This window comes from Pristiophorus japonicus, chromosome 9 (assembly GCF_044704955.1).
Source record: "Pristiophorus japonicus isolate sPriJap1 chromosome 9, sPriJap1.hap1, whole genome shotgun sequence".
NCBI lineage: Eukaryota > Metazoa > Chordata > Chondrichthyes > Pristiophoridae > Pristiophorus > Pristiophorus japonicus.
Window position 1 is genome coordinate 7,910,211 of NC_091985.1, and position 19,143 is coordinate 7,929,353.

At 47.7% G+C, this 19,143-nt stretch overlaps 1 protein-coding gene across 1 annotated transcript in view; it reads right to left on the minus strand.

Moving 5' to 3' along the window:
- Window positions 1–19,143, minus strand: part of LOC139272557 (guanylate-binding protein 1-like) — a 93,686-nt gene that overhangs the window by 36,840 nt on the left and 37,703 nt on the right. The window contains exon 8 of the mRNA XM_070888614.1: window positions 9,514–9,726. Within this exon, the coding sequence (XP_070744715.1) occupies window positions 9,514–9,726 (213 nt within the window). The remainder of the gene's footprint in view (window positions 1–9,513; window positions 9,727–19,143) is intronic.

The window sequence follows — 19,143 nt, forward strand, 5'->3', positions numbered from 1 at the left end:
CTTTCAGCAACTTCTCCATCATCATTAAACTGATCAAAGGAGCCAATCAAAATGCCAACAAGCGACACCTACTCCCCAGCAACCTGCTCAGACTCAGTTCCACACAGGGGCCTGGAGGTTCAGTGCAGGGGTCTGGAGGTTCCACACAGGGGTCTGGAGGTTCCACACAGGGGCCTGGAGGTTCCACACTGGGGCCTGGAGGTTCCAAACAGGGGTCTGGAGGTTCCACACAGGGGTCTGGAGGTTCCACACAGGGGTCTGGAGGTTCCACACAGGGGTCTGGAGGTTCCACACAGGGGCCTGGAGGTTCCAAACAGGAGTCTGGAGGTTCTACACAGGGGCCTGGAGGTTCCACACAGGGGCCTGGAGGTTCCAAACAGGGGTCTGGAGGTTCCACACAGGGGTCTGGAGGTTCCACACAGGGGCCTGGAGGTTCCACACAGGGGTCTGGAGGTTCCACACAGGGGCCTGGAGGTTCCACACAGGGGTCTGGAGGTTCCACACAGGGGTCTGGAGGTTCCACACAGAGGCCTGGAGGTTCAGTGCAGGGGCCTGGAGGTTCAGTGCAGGGGCCTGGAGGTTCCACACAGAGGCCAGGAGGTTCCACACAGGGGTCTGGAGGTTCCACACAGAGGCCTGGAGGTTCCACACAGGGGTCTGGAGGTTCCACACAGGGGTCTGGAGGTTCCACACAGGGGTCTGGAGGTTCCACACAGAGGCCTGGAGGTTCCACACAGGGGTCTGGAGGTTCAGTGCAGGGGTCTGGAGGTTCAGTGCAGGGGCCTGGATGTTCCACACAGGGGCCTGGAGGTTCCACACAGGGGTCTGGAGGTTCCACACAGGGGTCTGGAGGTTCCATACAGGGGTCTGGAGGTTCCACACAGGGGCCTGGAGGTTCCACACAGGGGTCTGAACGTTCGACACAGGGGTCTGGACGTTCCACACAGAGGCCTGGAGATTCCACACAGGGGTCTGGAGGTTCCACACAGAGGCCTGGAGGTTCCACACAGGGGTCTGGAGGTTCCCCACAGAGGCCTGGAGGTTTCACACAGAGGCCTGGAGGTTCCACACAGGGGTCTGGAGGTTCTACACAGAGGCCTGGAGGTTCCACACAGGGGCCTGGAGGTTCCACACAGGGGTCTGGAGGTTCCACACAGGGGTCTGGAAGTTCCACACAGGAGTCTGGTGGTTCCACACAGGGGTCTGGAGGTTCCACACAGGGGTCTGGAGGTTCAGTGCAGGGGTCTGGAGGTTCCACACAGGGATCTGGAGGTTCCACACAGGGGTCGGGCGGTTCAGTGCAGGGGTCTGGAGGTTCCACACAGAGGCCTGGAGGTTCCACCGAGGGGTCTGGAGGTGCCACACAGAGGCCTGGAGATTCCACACAGGGGTCTGGAGGTTCCACACAGAGGTCTGGAGGTTCCACACAGGGGTCTGGAGGTGCCACACAGGGGTCTGGAGGTTCCACACAGGGGTCTGGAGGTTCCACACAGGGGTCTGGAGGTTCCAAACAGGGGTCTGGAGGTTCCACACAGGGGTCTGGAGGTTCCACACAGAGGCCTGGAGGTTCCACACAGGGGTCTGGAGGTTCCACACAGGGTCTGGAGGTTCCACACAGAGGCCTGGAGGTTCCACACAGGGGTCCGGAGGTTCCACACAGAGGCCTGGAGGTTCCACACAGGGGTCTGGAGGTTCCACACAGGGGTCTGGAGGTTCCACACAGGGGCCTGGAGGTTCCACACAGGGGTCTGGAGGTTCCACACAGGGGTCTGGAGGTTCCACACAGGGGCCTGGAGGTTCCACACAGGGGTCTGGAGGTTCCACACAGAGGCCTGGAGGTGCCACACAGGGGCCTGGAGGTTCCACACAGGGGTTTGGAGGTTCCACACAGGGGTCTGGAGGTTCAGTGCAGGCCGCTCTGCTGCTTTACAGTTGAAATAACCGTGCTGGCGTGAGGAATGGCATTGGCAGCGCAGCCTGTTAAAAGGCCTGCGCACCCAAAAAATATTAGCGGGAACATTGCTTCTATGACGAACGAGATTTCATCAGCAACTTCTGTAAGTCCCCAAATATTCCAATTGTTCCATCCAGAGTAGGTGATTTGTGCGCAGCTGGGATCCTCTTATTCTTTGTCTAAATCCACCTCCGTGATGGGCTTTGGGACATTTCACTACTTTAAGGTGCTATGTGAATGCTAGTTGTTGTTATTTTATTGTTTTTTACTCCGTCTCTGTATTGGGAAGGCAATCCATTGTTTCCGTTGTGAACACAGACCAAGCAAAATCATTTGGGATATCCTAGGCGGAGTGTTTGCTAGTGCTGTTGGGGAGGTTTTAAACGAACAAGGCAGGAGGATGAGAAACTACGCAGGGAGGCAGAGGGAAGTAAAAAGGGGGCAGAAGCAAAAGGTAGGAAGGAGAAAAGCAAGAGTGGAGGGCAGAGAAAACAAGGACAAAAATCAAAACGGGCCACATTGCAACATAATTCTAAAAGGACAAAGAGTGTTAAAAGAACAAGCCTGAAGGCACTGAGTTTCAATGCGAGGAGCATTTGTAATAAGGTGGATGAATTGACTTCACAGATAGCTGTTAACGGATATGATATAATTGGGATTATGGAGACATGGCTCCAGGGGTAACCAAGGCTGGGAACTCAACATCCAGGGGTATTCAATATTCAGGAGGGACAGACAGGAAGGAAAAGGAGGTGGGGTAGCATTACTGGTTAAAGAGGAGATTAACGCAATAGTAAGGACATTAGCGTGGATGATGTGGAATCTGTATGGGTAGAGCATGCAAAACAGCAAAGGGCACAAATCGTTAGTGGGAGTTGTGTACAGACCACCAAGCAGTAGTAGTGAGGTTGGGGATGGCATCAAACAGGAAATTAGGGATGCGTGTAATAAGGGAACAGCAGTTATCATGGGTGCATTTAATCTACATAATGATTGGGTTAACCAAACTGGTAGCAATACTGTGGAGTAGGATTTCCTGGAGTGTATAAGGGATGGTTTTCTAGACCAATATGTCAAGGAACCAACTAGAGAGCAGACCATCCTAGACTGGGTCTTGTGTAACGAGAGAGGATTAATTAGCAATCTGGTCATGCGGGGCCCCTGAGGGAAGAGTGACCATAATCTGGTCCAATTCTTCATTAAGATGGAGAGTGACACAGTTAATTCAGAGACTAGGGTCCTGAACTTAAAGAAAGGAAACTTCGACGGTATGAGATGTGAATTGACTAGGATAGACTGGCGACTGATACTTAAAGGGTTGACGGTGGATAGCCAATGGCAGAATTTAAAGATCACATGGATGAACTAGAACAATTGTACATCCCTGTGTGGCGTAAGAATAAAAAAGTGAAGGAGGCTCAACCGTGGCTAACAAGGAAAATTAGGGATAGTGTTAAATCCAAGGAAGAGGCATATAAATTGGCCAGAAAAAGCAGCAAACGTGAGGACTGGGAGAAATTTAGAATTCAGCAGAGGAGGACTAAGGGTTTAATTAGGAGGGGGAAAATAGAGTATGAGAGTAAGCTTGCAGGGAACATAAAAACTGACAGCAAAATATTATATAGATATGTGAAGAGAAAAAGATTAGTGAAGACTAATGTAGGTCCCTTGCAGTCAGAAACAGGTGAACAAGGAAATGGCAGACCAATTGAACAAATACTTTGGTGAATGGGCAAATGCATGGCAGATGCAGTATAATGTGGATAAATGTGAGGTTATCCACTTCGGTAGCAAAAACAGGAAGGCAGATTATTATCTGAATGGTGACAGATTAGTAAAAGGGGAGGTGCAACGAGACCTGGGTGTTATGGTACTTCATTCATTGAAGGTTGGCATGCAGGTACAGCAGGCAGTGAAGAAAGCAAATGGCATGCTGGCCTTCATAGGAAGGGGATTTGAGTATAGGAGCAGGGAGGTGTTACTGCAGTTGTACAGAGCCTTACTGAGACCACACCTGGAATATTATGTTCAGTTTTGGTCTCCTAATCTGAGGAATGACATTCTTGCTATTGAGGGAGTGCAACGAAGGTTCACCAGACTGATTCCTGGGATGGCAGGACTGACATATGAATAAAGACTGGATCAAGTAAGCTTATATTCACTGGAATTTGAGGGGATCTCATAGAAACATATAAAATTCTGATGGGATTGGACAGGTTAGGTGCAGGAAGAATGTTCCCAATATTGGGGAAGTCCAGAACCTGAGGTAACAGTTTAAGGATAAGGGGTAAGCCATTTAGGACCGAGATGAGGAGAAACTTCTTCACTCAGAGAATTGTGAACTTGTGGAATTCTCTACTGTTATATATGTAAACTTGTATTTACTCTGTACAGCCACCAGAGGGCTCATCCCCTGGAGTCCCAAGGGATCCCATAATCCTGTGGGAGCACAGGTAATTAAGAAGGCTTCACAGGTTGGAGAGGCACTTTGGAGACCTGCAATAAAAGACTAAGGTCACACTTTGCTTTGATCTCACAGTGTTCAGTCTGACTCTTTCTCCATACACAACAACTGGCGACGAGATACAGATAACGAACCCAAAGATGCAGCGATCAGTGGGCATCCTGGAGAAATTCTCGGAGGGAGATGATTGGGAAACGTTTGTGGAGCGACTCGACCAATACTTCGTGGCCAATGAGTTAGATGGGGAAGAGAGCACTGCCAAATGAAGGGCGATCCTCCTCACCGTCTGTGGGGCATCAACGTATGGCCTCATGAAGAATCTGCTCACTCCAGTGAAACCCACGGAGAAGTCGTACGATGATTTGTGCACACTAGTCAGAGAGCATTTGAAACCGAAGGAAAACGTTCTGATGGCAAGGTATCGGTTCTACACCTACAAAAGGTCTGAAGGCCAGGAAGTGGAGAGTTATGTCGCCGAGCTGAGACGCCTTGCAGGACATTGCGAATTTGAAGGACATTTGGAGCACATGCTCAGAGACTTTTTCGTACTTGGCATTGGCCACGAAACCATACTTCGCAAACTTTTGACTGTAGAGACCCCAACCTTGAGTAAGGCATAGCGATAGCCCAGGAGTTCATTGCCACCAGTAACAATACGAAGCAAATCTCTCAGCAGACACGTGCTGCTACAAGTATTGTGAACAAAGTGATGTTGTGTTCGAATCGTAACGTACAGGGCAGGTCACACATATCTGCAGCTACGCAGATGTCTCATAGTCCACCATCAAGGATGATGAATGCAAGGCCATTAACTTTGTTGGCCCTGCGTTTCCATTCATGCCGATTCAAAGAGTACGTTTGCAAGGGCTGTGGAACAATGGGACACCTCCAACAGTGTGCAGGTGAACTGCAAAGCCTGTTAAACCTGCAAAGGAGGACAGATCCACGGAGGATCACGATTAACCAGAGCCTCAGATCGAGGAGGCAGAGGTACATGGGGTGCACATATTCACCACGAATTGTCCCAGGATAATGCTCAATTTTGAACTAAATGGACTCCCGGTGTCAATGGAGCTGGACACGGGCGCGAGCCAGTCCATCATGGGCAAAAAGACTTTCGAAAGGTTGTGTTACAACAAGGCCTCAAGGCCAGTCTTAACTCCAGTTTGCACGAAAATAAGAATTTACATGAAAGAACTGATTCCTGTAATTGGCAGTGCTACCGTAAAGGTCTCCTACGATGGAGCAGTGCACAAGCTACCACTCTGGGTGGTACCGGGCATTGGTCCCACGCTGTTCGGAAGGAGCTGGCTGGGAAAGCTACGCAGGAACTGGGACGACGTCCGAGCGCTATCGCCCGCTGACGACACTTCGTGTCTGAAACAAATTTCCTTCACTGTTCGAACCAGGCATCGGGAAATTCCAAGGAGCAAAAGTGCAGATCCACCTAATTCTGGGGGCGTGACCCATCCATCACAAGGCGAGAGCAGTACCGTACATGATGAGAGAAAGAGTAGAGATCGAGCTAGACCGGCTGCAAAGAGAGGGCATCATTTCCCCGATCGAGTTCAACGAGTGGGTCAGTCCTATCGTCCCAGTCCTCAAGGGAGACAGCACCGTCAGAATCTGTGGCGATTACAAAGTAACTATCAATTGTTTCTCCCTGCAGGACCATTACCCACTACCAAAGGCCGACGACCTCTTTGCAACGCTGGTGGGAGGAAAGACGTTCAGGAAGCCGGATCTGACTTTAGCCTACATGAGAACTGGAGCAATCATTGAAGGCCCTCACCTGCATCAACACGGACAGAGGTCTTTTTATTTATAACAGATGCCCGTTTGGAATCCGATCGGCGGCGGCGATATTCCAGAGAAACATGGAAAGTTTACTGAAGTCGGTCCTGCACACCGTGGTCTTCCAGGACAACATCTTGGTCACAGGTCGGAACACAGTCGAGCACCTGCAGAACCTGGAGGAGGTTCTTAGTTGACTCAACCGCGTGGGGCTCAGGTTAAAACGCTCGAAGTGCATTTTCCTGGCGCCTGAAGTGGAGTTCCTGGGAAGGAGGATTGTGGCAGAAGGCATCAGGACAACCAACATGAAGAGGGAGGCAATCGAGAATGCACTGAGGCTACAGAACGTGACGGAGCTGCGGTTGTTTCTGGGACTCTTGAACTACTTTGGTAACTCCTTACCAGGTCTCAGCACCCTGTTAGAACCACTGCATGTCTTACTACGAAAAGAGGACGAATGGGTTTGGGGCAAAAAACAAGAAAATGCCTTTGTAAAAGGGAGAAAATTGTTGTGCTCAAACAAATTGCTTGTGTTGTATGATCCATATGAGCTTTTGGTACTAGCATGTGATGCGTCGTCATATGGCGTCAGGTGTGTATTGCAACAAGCTAATGATTTTGGGAAACTGCAACCGGTTGCTTATGCATCCAGGAGTCTGTCTAAGGCCGAGAGAGCCTACAGCATGATTGAGAAAGAAGCGTTAGCGTGTGTCTATAGGGTAAACAAAATGCATCAATACCTGTTTAGGCTAAAATTCGAATTGGAAACTGACCATAAGCCACTTATGTCCCTGTTCTCCGAGAGTAAAGGGATAAATACCAACGCATCGGCCCGCATCCAAAGATGGGTGCTCATGTTGTCTGCATACAACTATGCCATCTGCCACAGGCCAGGCACAGAAAACTGTGCCGTTGCTCTCAGTAGGCTGCCATTGCCCACCATGGGGGTGGAAATGGTGGAGCCCGCAGATCTAGCCATGGCTATGGAAGCATTTGAGAGTGAGCAATGACCCGTCACTGTCCAGCAGATCAAAAACCTGGACAAGTCAGGACCCCTTATTATCTCTAGTCAAAAGCTGTGTGCTTCACGGGAGCTGGTCCAGTGTCCCAGTGGAAATGCAGGAAGAGATAAAGCCATTCCAGTGGCGCAAAGATGAAATGTCTATACAGGCAGACTGTCTTCTGTGGGGCAATTGGGTAGTGGTCCCCAAGAAGGGCAGAGCCACCTTCATCAATGACCTCCACAGTACCCACCCAGGCATCGTAATAATGAAAGCAATAGTCAGATCCCACGTGTGGTGGCCCGGTATCGATGTGGACTTAGAGTCCTGTGTTCACAGATGTAATACACGCTCGCAGTTAAACAATGTACCCAGGGAGGCGCTGCTAAGTTTATGGTCTTGGCCCTCCAAACCGTGGTCGAGGGTACACATCGACTATGCAGGCCCGTTCTTGGGTAAAATGTTCTTTGTGGTTGTAGACGCGTACTCCAAGTGGATTGAATGTGAGATAATGTCGGTTAGCACGTCCGCTGCCACTATTGAAAGCCTGCGGGCCATGTTTGCTACACACGGCCTACCCGATGTCCTAGTGAGCGACAATGGGCCATGTTTTACCAGTGCTGAGTTCAAAGAATTCATGACCCGTAACGGGATCAAACATGTCCCATCTGCCCCGTTTAAACCAGCGTCCAATGGTCAGGCAGAGAGCATTGCAAACCATCAAGCAAGGCTTGAAGAGGGTAACTGAAGGCTCACTGCAGACTCGCCTATCCCGAGTCCTGCTTAGCTACCGCACGAGACCCCACTCACTCACTGGGATCCCACCTGCTGAACCGCTCATGAAAAGAACACTTAAAACAAGGCTCTCGTTAGTTCACCCTGATCTACATGAACAGGCAGAGAGCAGGCAGCTTCAACAATGTGTATACCATGATAGCGCAAATGTGTCACGCGAGATTGAAGTCAATGATCCTGTATTTGTATTAAATTATGGACAAGGTCCCAAATGGCTTCTCAGCACTGTCATGGCCAAAGAGGGGAGCAGGGTGTTTCGGGTCAAACTTTCAAATGGACTCATTCACCGGAAACACTTGGACCAAATCAAACTCAGATTCACAGACTATCCTGAGCAACCCACCTTGGACCCTACCTTTTTTGATCCCCCAAATACACACCAGTGGCAACTGGCACCACGGTTGACCATCATCCACAGCAGCCCAGTGAGGGCCCAACAAATGATTCAACAACACCAGCTTTCACACCGAGTGTATCAACCAGGGCAAGAAGGTCCCCAGATCGACTCATATTGTAAATATTACATTATTGACTTTGTGGGGGAGTGTCATATATGTAAACTTGTATTTACTCTGTATAGCCACCAGAGGACTCATCTCCTGGAGTCCCAAGGAATCCCATAATCCCTTGGGAGCACAGGTTTTTAAGGAGGCTTCACAGGTTGGAGTGGCACTCTGGAGACCTGCAATAAAAAGCTAAGGTCACACTTTACTTTGAGCTCACAGTGTTCAGTCTGACTCTTTCTCCATGCACAACATCTACCACAGAAAGTTGTTGAGGCCAGTTCGATAGATATATTCAAAAGGGAGTTAGATATGGCCCTTACGACTAAAGGGATCAAGGGGTATGGAGAGAAAGCGGGAATGGGGTACTGAGATGAATGATCAGCCACGATCATATTGAATGGTGATGCAGGTTCGAAGGGCCGAATGGCCTACTCCTGCACCTATTTTCTATATCTGCTGTCCGTTAGATAGCCAATGTCATTTCACCCTTGAGAATTTTGAGGGATCCCACTGTTTCCTTGACCCTTGACTGCCTTTTTTTGTTTTGAAATTCAAGGATGAAAAGTTGAGTTCAAACTCCACCCTTGTCCATTAACAAATAAAGCATCATATTAGGGGTATTAAGGGTTACAGAACCAAGGCAGGTAGATGGAGTTAAGATGTAGATCGACCATGATCTAATTTAATGCAGGAACAGGCACAATGGGCTGAGGCCTCCTCCTATATTCTGACAACAAAGTTTCCAGAATAAACACTAAAATCAAGGTCAACATAAGTTGGCAATGCCAAAGGTTGCTGGGAGTGAGGTTAAAGTTGAAAGGGGCAAGTCACGGGTCTTTGGTGTGGTGAAACTCTAGCATAGCACGCACTTCCTGTAAGAGTTGCATTAAACTTCCTGTTGTACTTTAGCCATCATACTTCAGATCACACACATTGGCCTAATCCCCTGGATCAGCATGAGCAATACCATGGGCGATCTGCTCGTGGATTGATAAATACCTTGATACCTTTCCCTGGAGCCTGGCTGTACATGCACTCCAGCATCTGCTGATCTGCAGCGTACAGATTATATCCTCCCGGCTTGGCGTACTGCCCATTCTTTAGTCTGTCTGCGATTGGCTCCTGCAAGCTGTCCAAGAGAGCTCTACATTTATCCTCTGATGCTTTCTCATTCTGTTGGCAGTACTTCTGGTACAGAGTCTTGATGGTGTCCTGAATCAGACAGGGAACAGATTTAGTGGATCACTCTGCATCGAGCATCTAAAATCTTGCATTTAACATGTCTCTGAGAAACACTTCAATGAAATATTTTGTAGTCACTATTATGTAGATGAACGAGGCAGCCATTTTGCACACAGCAAGATCCCATGAACACGAATGAGGTGAATGACCAGTCAATCTGATTTTGGTGCATTGGTTAAAGGATGATAATTGGCCAGGATACCAGGACAACCTTTCATCTTCTTCGAGTAATGCCACATGATCATTACCATCTCCCTAAACCCCCTAGAACAGCAGAATGGCCCCTCCCACAGTACTGTACTCCCACAGTACTGCACGAAAATGTCAGCCTAGATTATGTGCTCAATACCTGGAGTGGGACTTGACCCAACGAGCTTCTGAAGCTGAAGGCTGAAGCGTTACTGTGAAAATATCAGGTCCGACTTAGACATGCTCTTAGATTCAGTGATACCGGTTACTCCTGGAGGCAAACCCTATGGCCTAGGAAATGGATGGACTTGCGCCCTATTTTCAGACACTAAACGGGTGTCTAAGCCTCCGATACGGTGGGCAGGAAACGCACGCACATTACGAGCAGGAAGTTTGCCGACTGCCATATTGGTGTAAGCAAACAAAATAGGCATCCCGGCCCTCTGTATATTCGAATAAAGGGCCTGACCTCGGTTTGAGGCCCCTCTGCAATACTGAGTTACCCTGAGCACAGCCAGCGCTGGTCAGGTAAACCAGATCAACATGTGGCCTAACCAGTGGTCCTTACTGGGCCCTCTGCTGGCCACAATGGCAAAGGTAAATGGTTCTAAAATATTTACATAAATGTGGAGCTGGGAGGAGCAGGAGTGTTCCCCGCGGCTCTACATTCAAACAGGGTGCTGCTGACCATCGTCCCCCTTCTGCCCCATCTCTACCACTCCCATTGCCTCCGTTCCCCCTTCCCTCCCATCGCGACCTCCCCATTGACTCCGTTCCCCCATCACATCCTCCCCGATCGCCCCCGTTCCCCCATCGCATCCTCCCCGATCGCCCCCGTTCCCCCATCGCATTCTCCCCGATTGCCCCCGTTCCCCCATCGCATTCTCCCCGATTGCCCCCGTTCCCCCATCGCATTCTCCCCGATTGCCCCCGTTCCCCCATCGCATCCTCCCCGATCGCCCCCGTTCCCCCATCGCATCCTCCCCGATCGCCCCCGTTCCCCCATCACATCCTCCCCGATCGCCCCCGTTCCCCCATCGTATCCTCCCCAATTGATTCTGTTCCTCCATCGCATTCTCCCTGATCGCCCCCGTTCCCCCATCACATCCTCCCCGATCGCCCCCGTTCCCCCATCGTATCCTCCCCAATTGATTCTGTTCCTCCATCGCATGCTCCTCGATCGATTCCATTCCCCCATTGCATCCGCCCCATCGACTTTGTTCCCCCATCACATCCTCCCCGATCACCCCCGTTCCCCCATCGTATCCACCCCAATTGACTCCTCCATAGTGTGCGGGTGAGGGAAGAAATGGACAAAAGGGAGGTAATTTTAAGGTCATTGGCAAAAGAACCAGATGGAATAGGAGTAGAATTTTTTTTACACAGCGAGTTGTTGTGATCGGGCACGCGCTGGCTGAAAGGGCGGTGGAAGCAGATTCAATAGTAACTTTCAAAAGGGAATTGATAAATACTTGCAAACGAAAAATTTGAATTAGATAACAAAATAGAGAGCCATACATCCAAGTTGGCCGACGACACAACGTTTGGTGGTATTGTAAGTATCGTGGACGGGGGTATAAAAGTATAAAGAGACTGATCGATTAAGTGGTCAAAACTGTGACAGATGGATTTCAATGCAGGTAAATGTGAGTTCATCCATTTTGGATTAAAAAAAGATAGATTCAAGTATTATTTTAATGGTGCAAAGCTACGAATAGTGGCGGTCTAAAGAGATTTAGGGATCAACAGAACCATAGAATTATAGAATGGTTACAGCACGGAAGAAGGCCATTCGGCCCCTCGAGCCCGTGCCAACTCTCAGCTAGTCCCACTCCCCCGCCCTTTCTCCGTAGCCCTGCAATTTCTTTCCTGTCAGATACTTATCCAACTCCCTTTTGAAAGATAAGATTGAATCTGCCTCCACCACCTTTTCAGGCAGTGCATTCCAGATCCTAACCACTCGCTGCGTAAAAAAGTGTCTTCTTACATCGCCTTTGGTTCTTTTGCCAATCACCTTAAACCTGTGTCCTCTGGTTCTCCACCCTTATGCCAATGGGAACAGTTTCCGACTATCTACTCTGTCCAAACCCCTCACGATTTTGAAATCAATGTACACCGATCATTAAAATCTACCAGTCAGGTTAAAAAAAATTCAAAACGGCTAATGGAGTGTTAGCCTTTATAACTAGAGGGCGAGAATATAGATTGGAGGAAGTTATGCTATAGCTGTACAAAGCCCTGGTTAGACCAGCTATGGAGCACTGTTTACAGTTTGGGGCACTGTATCTCAGAAAGGATATACTGGCCTGGGAAGGAGTGCAGCGCAGAGTCACCAGAATGTTACCAGGGCTCCAAGAGTTCGATTATGAGGAGAGATTACGTGAACTAGGTTTGTATTCCTTGTAATATAGAAGGTAAGGGGTGATTTGATTGAGATATTTAGGATTTTGAAAGGAATTGATAAGGTACTGTAATATATTTCCATCTAGTGGACTCCTGTGGTAATACAGCCATTGCTGTAAATGCAATAGAGACATCAAGTGACAGGTCACCTCACAAGTTCCTGTGTTGAAGCCATCTTGTGAAGTCTGTGTATTTGTGATGTCGTAAAGGATATACCACATTGGTGATGAATGATAGGATTACTGGATACCCTAGCTGAAATTTTTTTCGGGGAATGATTCCAGCCAAACAACAGAGAGACTGGAGAGGTTTTTTGGTTGCATAACAACTAAAAATCCAAAGTAAATTACAATCTGAACTGTCAGAGTCCAGATGGCCACTTCTCTGGGTATAATAGTGTGCTTGGGAGAGTTTCAACACGACTGTGAGACTTTCGGAGCATATATGGAGTGGCTAGAAATGCTTTTCATCGCGAATAGTATCATCGATGCCCCGGATGTAACCGGATGGTGTTGGAAAGAAAACGGGCTATTTTCTTCACTGAAGCAGGGCCCGAGGTGTATGAAACCCTGAAAAATTTGCTTGTTCCGGTCCAGCCAAAGGATACATCACTTATGGAGATTCTAACTAAGAACAGCACTACAGTCCTGAGCCCCTGGAAATTGCTGAAAGTTATCGTTTTGGAATACGAGATCAGTTAATCGAAAAAATATTAGTGAGTACATTGTAGCAATAAAAAAGCTATCTATTCACTGTGATTTCGGAAACTTTTGGGACCGAGCATTGCGTGACCGCTTTGTTTGTGGGATGAAAAATGATGCGATCAGAAGAAAGTTATTGACAACTCCTAACTTGACTTTTGATTTATGCTATGTCAATGAACATGGCCGACCAATATTCCTGAGAATTTCATACAATTTTCAGTCATCAGACAACCGAGGTGAATCGCCTGCAGGTTAAAAATAAAAGACAGTTCGGCCCCAGGGCCTCAGCAATTGGCAATGGTAACAAAGCATTGAAGTCCTGCTATTGGTGCCTGGGACAACATATTGCTCAAAGTTGTCCATATGTGAAGGCAGAGTGTTTCTTCTGCAGGCATCTAGGCATCTTGCGAAGGCGTGCCGACTGAAGGGTAAACCAGCTTTCAAAGCTATAAGTAGAAATCTCCAGAGACTAAATAGCATGGAAGGAAAGCAACAGAACGAGGAGATACACATCATCAGGAGCACGAGGGTATCTAAAAGCTATACAAAAAGTATCATCATCCATGTAAATATTGCAGGAACTAGGATATCAATGGAAATCGACACTGGCACATCTGTGAGTGTAGTACCCAAATCGTTATATCTCGACAAATTGAGTGATTTCCCATTGGAGAAATCCAAGGTAGTGTTGCGAGGCTACTCAGGAGAGAACATTCCTGCAGTAGGTCGTATCACCGTACCGGTGAAATAACAGGATCAATTTCAGAGCTTGCCTCTCTTAGTAGTGGCAGGAGACAAGCCTGCCTTACTAGGAAGAAATTGGTTGCGGTCACTGAAGCTGGATTGGAGTGAGATTTTTCATGTTGAAACGAGATTTGCATTGAAGGATGATGCCACAAAGGAGTATGCGAAGGTGTTCTGCAAAACGAGCAGTCTGATCCAAGGCTTCAAGGCGAGTGTCAGGGTACAGAAGGACGTGAGACCAGTTTACTGCAAGCCACGTTCGGTATCATATGCACTCAAGGAGAAAGGTGAGCAAGTACTCAAACGGAGGAGGGTCAAAAGTAAGAAAGAAGTGAAAAGTAATCGAAGGGTGACGTCACAGCCAAGAGGGTAAGTGATTGGCTGGTTGAGTGGTGAGTAGTATTCTTTTTCTTTACCTTTTTTCTTGTTTTTAGCAGTAAGAAATCTTTGGCATTGTTGCCAAATTAAGTAATTTAAGGGTTAAGTCATGGCAGGAGAGCCCAGACCCGTGTCATGCTCTTCCTATGCTGTGTGGGAAGTCAGGGATGCTTCCAGTGTCCCTGACAACTACATGTGCAGGAAGTGTATCCAGGTGCCGCTCCTGACAGACCGCATTGCGGCACTGGAGCTGCACATGGATTCACTCTGGAGCATCTGTGATGCTGAGGATGTCGTGAATAGCATGTTTAGTGAGTTGGTCACACCGCAGGTAAAGGTTACACAGGTAGATAGGGAATGGGTGACCATCAGGAAGAGCAGTGGAAGGAAGGTAGTATAGGGGTCCCCTGTGGGCATCTCCCTCCAAAACAAATACACCACCTTGGGTACTGTTGGCGGAGATGACTCATCAGGGGAAGGCAGCAGCAGCCAAGTTCATGGCACTGTGGGTGGCTCTGCTGCTCAGGAGGGCAGCAAAAAGAGTGGGTGAGCTATAGTGATAGGGGATTCTATTGTAAGGGGAATAGATAGGCGTTTCTGCGGCCGCAAACGAGATTCCAGCATGGTAAGCTGCCTCCCTGGTGCAAGGGTCAAGGATGTCTCAGAGCGGCTACAGCCCATTCTGGAGGGGGAGGGTGAACAGTCAGCTGTCGTGGTACATATAGGTACCAACGATATAGGTGAAAAATGGGATGAGGTCCTACAAGTTGAATTTAGGGAGCTAGGAGTTAAATTAAAAAGTAGGACCTCAAAGGTAGTAATCTCAGGATTGCTACCAGTGCCACGTGTTAGTCAGAGTAGGAATTGCAGGATAGCTCAGATGAATACGTGGCTTGAGGAATGGTGCAAGGGGGAGGGATTCAAATTCCTGGGATATTAGAACCGGTTCTGGAGGAGGTGTGACTAGTACAAACCGGATGGTCTGCACCGGAACCGATGTCCTAGGGGGAGTGTTTGCTAGTGCTGTTGGGGAGGGTTTAAACTAAAAAGGTAGGGGGATGGGAATCTATGCAGGGAGGCAGAGGGAAGTAAAATGGGGGCGGAAGTAAAAAGTAGGAAGGAGTAAAGCAAGAGTGGAGGGCAGAGAAATCAAGGGCAAAAATCAAAAAGGGCCACATTACAACATAATTCTAAAAGGACAAAGAGTGTTAAAAAAACAAGCCTGAAAGCTCTGAATCTCAATGCGAGGAGCATTCGTAATAAGGTGGATGAATTGACTGTGCAGATAGCTGTTAACGGATATGATGTAAGTGGGATTACGGAGACATGGCTCCAAGGTAACCAAGGCTGTGAACTCAACATCCAGGGGTATTGAATATTCAGCAAGAACAGACAGAAAGGAAAAGGAGGTGGGCTAGCATTACTGATTAAAGAGGAGATTAACGCAATAGTAAGGAAGGACATTAGCGTGGATGATGTGGAATCTGTATGGGTAGAGCTGCGAAACACCAAATGGCAGAAAACATTAGTGGGAGTTGTGCACAGAACATCAAACAGTAGTAGGGAGTTTGGGGATGGCATCAAACAGGAAATAAGGGTACAGCAGTTATCATGGGTGACTTTAATCTGCATATTGATTGGGCTAACCAAACTGGCAGCAATACTGTGGAGGAGGATTTCCTGGAGTGTATTAGGCAGGATTTTCGAGACCAATTTGTCGAGGAACCAACTAGGCCATCCTGGACTGGATCTTGTGTAATGAGAGAGGATTAATTAGCAATCTGGTCATGCGGAGCCCCTTGGGGAAGAGTGACCATAATATGATAGAATTCTTCCTTAAGATGGAGAGTGACACAGTTAATTCAGAGACTAGGGTCCTGAACTTAAAGAAAGGAAACTTCGACGGTATGAGACGTGAATTGGCTGGGATAGACTGGCGACTGATACTTAAAGGGCTGATGGTGGATAGGCAATGGCAGACATTTAAAGATCACATGGATGAACTACAACAATTGTACATCCCTGTGTGGCATAAGAATAAAAAAGGGAAGGTGGCTCAACTGTGGCTAACAAGGGAAATTAGGCAAAGTGTTAAATATAAGGAAGAGGCATATAAATTGGGCAGAAAAAGCAGCAAACCTGAGGACTGGGAGAAATTTAGAATTCAGCAGAGGAGGACTAAGGGTTTAATTAGGAGGGGGAAAATAGAGTATCAGAGTAAGCTTGCAGGGAACATAAAAACTGACTGCAAAAACTTCTATAGATATGTCCCTTGCAGTCAGAATCAGTGAAATTCATAATGGGGAACAAGAAAATGTTAGACCAATTGAACAAATGCTTTGGTTCTGTCTTCACTAAAGAAGACATGAATAACCTCCTAAAAATACTAGGGGACTGAGGGTCTAGCGAGAAGGGGGAAGGGAGTGAAATCCTTATTAGTCAGGAAATGATGATAGGGAAATTGAAGGGACTGAAGGCCGATAAATCCCCGGGGCCTGATAGTCTGCATCCCAGGGTACTTAAGGAAGTGGCCCTAGAAATAGTGGATGCATTGTTGATCATTTTCCAACAGTCTATCGACTCAGGATCAGTTCCTATGAACTGGAGGGTAGCTAATGTAACACCAGTTTTTAAGAAATGAGGGAGAGAGAAAACGGGTAATTATAGATCGGTTAGCCTGACATTGGTAGTGGGGAAAATGTTGGAATCAATTATTAAAGATGAAATAGCAGCGCATTTGGAAAGCAGTGATATGATCGGTCGAAGTCAGGATGGATTTATGAAAGGGAAATCATGCTTGACAAATCTTCTAGTACTTTTTTGAAGATGTAACTGGTAGAGTGGACAAGGGAGAACCGGTGGATGTGGTGTATTTGGACTTTCAAAAGGCTTTTGACAAGGTCCCACACAAGAGATTGGTGTGCAAAATTAAAGCACATGGTATTGGGGGTAATGTACTGACATGAATAGAGAAATGGTTGGCAGACAGCAAGCAGAGAGTCAGGATAAATGGGTCCTTTCAGAATGGCAGGCATAGAAACATAGAAACATAGAAAATAGGTGCAGGAGCAGGCCATTCAGCCCTTCTAGCCTGCACCGCCATTCAATGAGTTCATGGCTGAACATGAAACTTCAGTACCCCCTTCCTGCTTTCTCGCCATAACCCTTGATCCCCCGAGTAGTAAGGACTTCATCTAACTCCCTTTTGAATATATTTAGTGAATTGGCCTCAACTACTTTCTGTGGTAGAGAATTCCACAGGTTCACCACTCTCTGGGTGAAGAAGTTTCTCCTCATCTCGGTCCTAAATGGCTTACCCCTTATCCTCAGACTGTGACCCCTGGTTCTGGACTTCCCCAACATTGGGAACATTCTTTCTGCATCTAACCTGTCTAAACCCGTCAGAATTTTAAACGTTTCTATGAGGTCCCCTCTCATTCTTCTGAACTCCAGTGAATACAAGCCCAATTGATCCAATCTTTCTTGATAGGTCAGTCCCGCCATCCCGGGAATCAGTCTGGTGAACCTTCGCTGCACTCCCTCAATAGCAAGAATGTCCTTCCTCAAGTTAGGAGACCAAAACTGTACACAATACTCCAGGTGTGGCCTCACCAAGGCCCTGTACAACTGTAGCAACACCTCCCTGCCCCTGCAGTGACTAGTGGGGTGCCGCAGGGCTCAGTGTTGGGACCCCAGCTATTTACAATATATATTAATAATTTAGATGAAGGAATTGAGTGTAATATCTCCAAGTTTGCAGATGACACTAAGCTGGGTGGCGGTGTGAGCTGTGAGGAGGATGCTAGGAGGCTGCAGGGGGACTTGGACAGGTTAGGTGAATGGGCAAATACATGGCAGATGCAGTATAATGTGGATAAATGTGAGGTTATCCACTTTGGTGGCAAAAACAGGAAGGCAGATTATTATCTGAATGGTGACAGATTAATAAAAGGGGAGGTGCAACGAGACCTGGGTGTCATGGTACATCAGTCATTGAAAGTTGGCATGCACCTGCAGGTACAGCAGGCGGTGAAGAAGGCAAATGGTATGTTGGCCTTCATAGCTAGGGGATTTGAGTATGGGAGCAGGGAGGTCTTACTGCAGTTGTACAGGGCCTTAGTGACGCCTCACCTGGAATATTGTGTGCAGTTTTGGTCTCCTAATCTCAGGAAGGACATTCTTGCTATTGAGGGAGTGCAGCAAAGGTTCACCAGACTGATTCCCGGGATGGCAGGACTGACATATGAGGAAAGACTGGATCGACTGGGCCTGTATTCACTGGAGTTTAGAAGAATGAGAGGGGATCTCATGGAAACATGTAAAATTCTGACGGGATTGGACAGGTTAGATGCAGGAATAATGTTCTCGATATTGGGGAAGTCCAGAACCAGGGGACATAGTTGAAGGATAAGGGGTAAGCCATTTAGGACTGAGATTAGGAGAAACTTCTTCACTCAGAAAGTTGGTAACCTGTGGAATTCCTTGCCGCAGAGAGTTGTTGATGCCAGTTCATTGGATATATTCAAGAGGGAGTTAGATATGGCCCTTACGGCTAAAGGGATCAAGGGATATGGAGAGAAAGCAGGAAAGGTGTACTGAGGTGAATGATCAGCCATGATCTTATTGAATGGTGGTGCAGGCTCGAAGGGCCGAATGGCCTACTCCTGCACCTATTTTCTATGTTTCTATGTTTCAATTTTACCTACAGATTTGGAAGGAGCTGAAGGTTGGAATGATTCAATTATTTCTGACTCATCGGATAGTCTGTAGAGTACCAGTAGCAAATCCTACCTCAAATGTGCAAGAAACAAGTCCAAGAGAAAGTCAGAATTTAAGTCTGAGTCCGAGTCAGGCAGACAAACAGTCTGAAGTTGTAGAGAGCTCAAATGTAAATTAAGGGCATCCCTTGGAGGAAAACTTTCCTCAGGATCAGCCTAGAACGAGTCTATGTTTCACACCATGTTTGTAA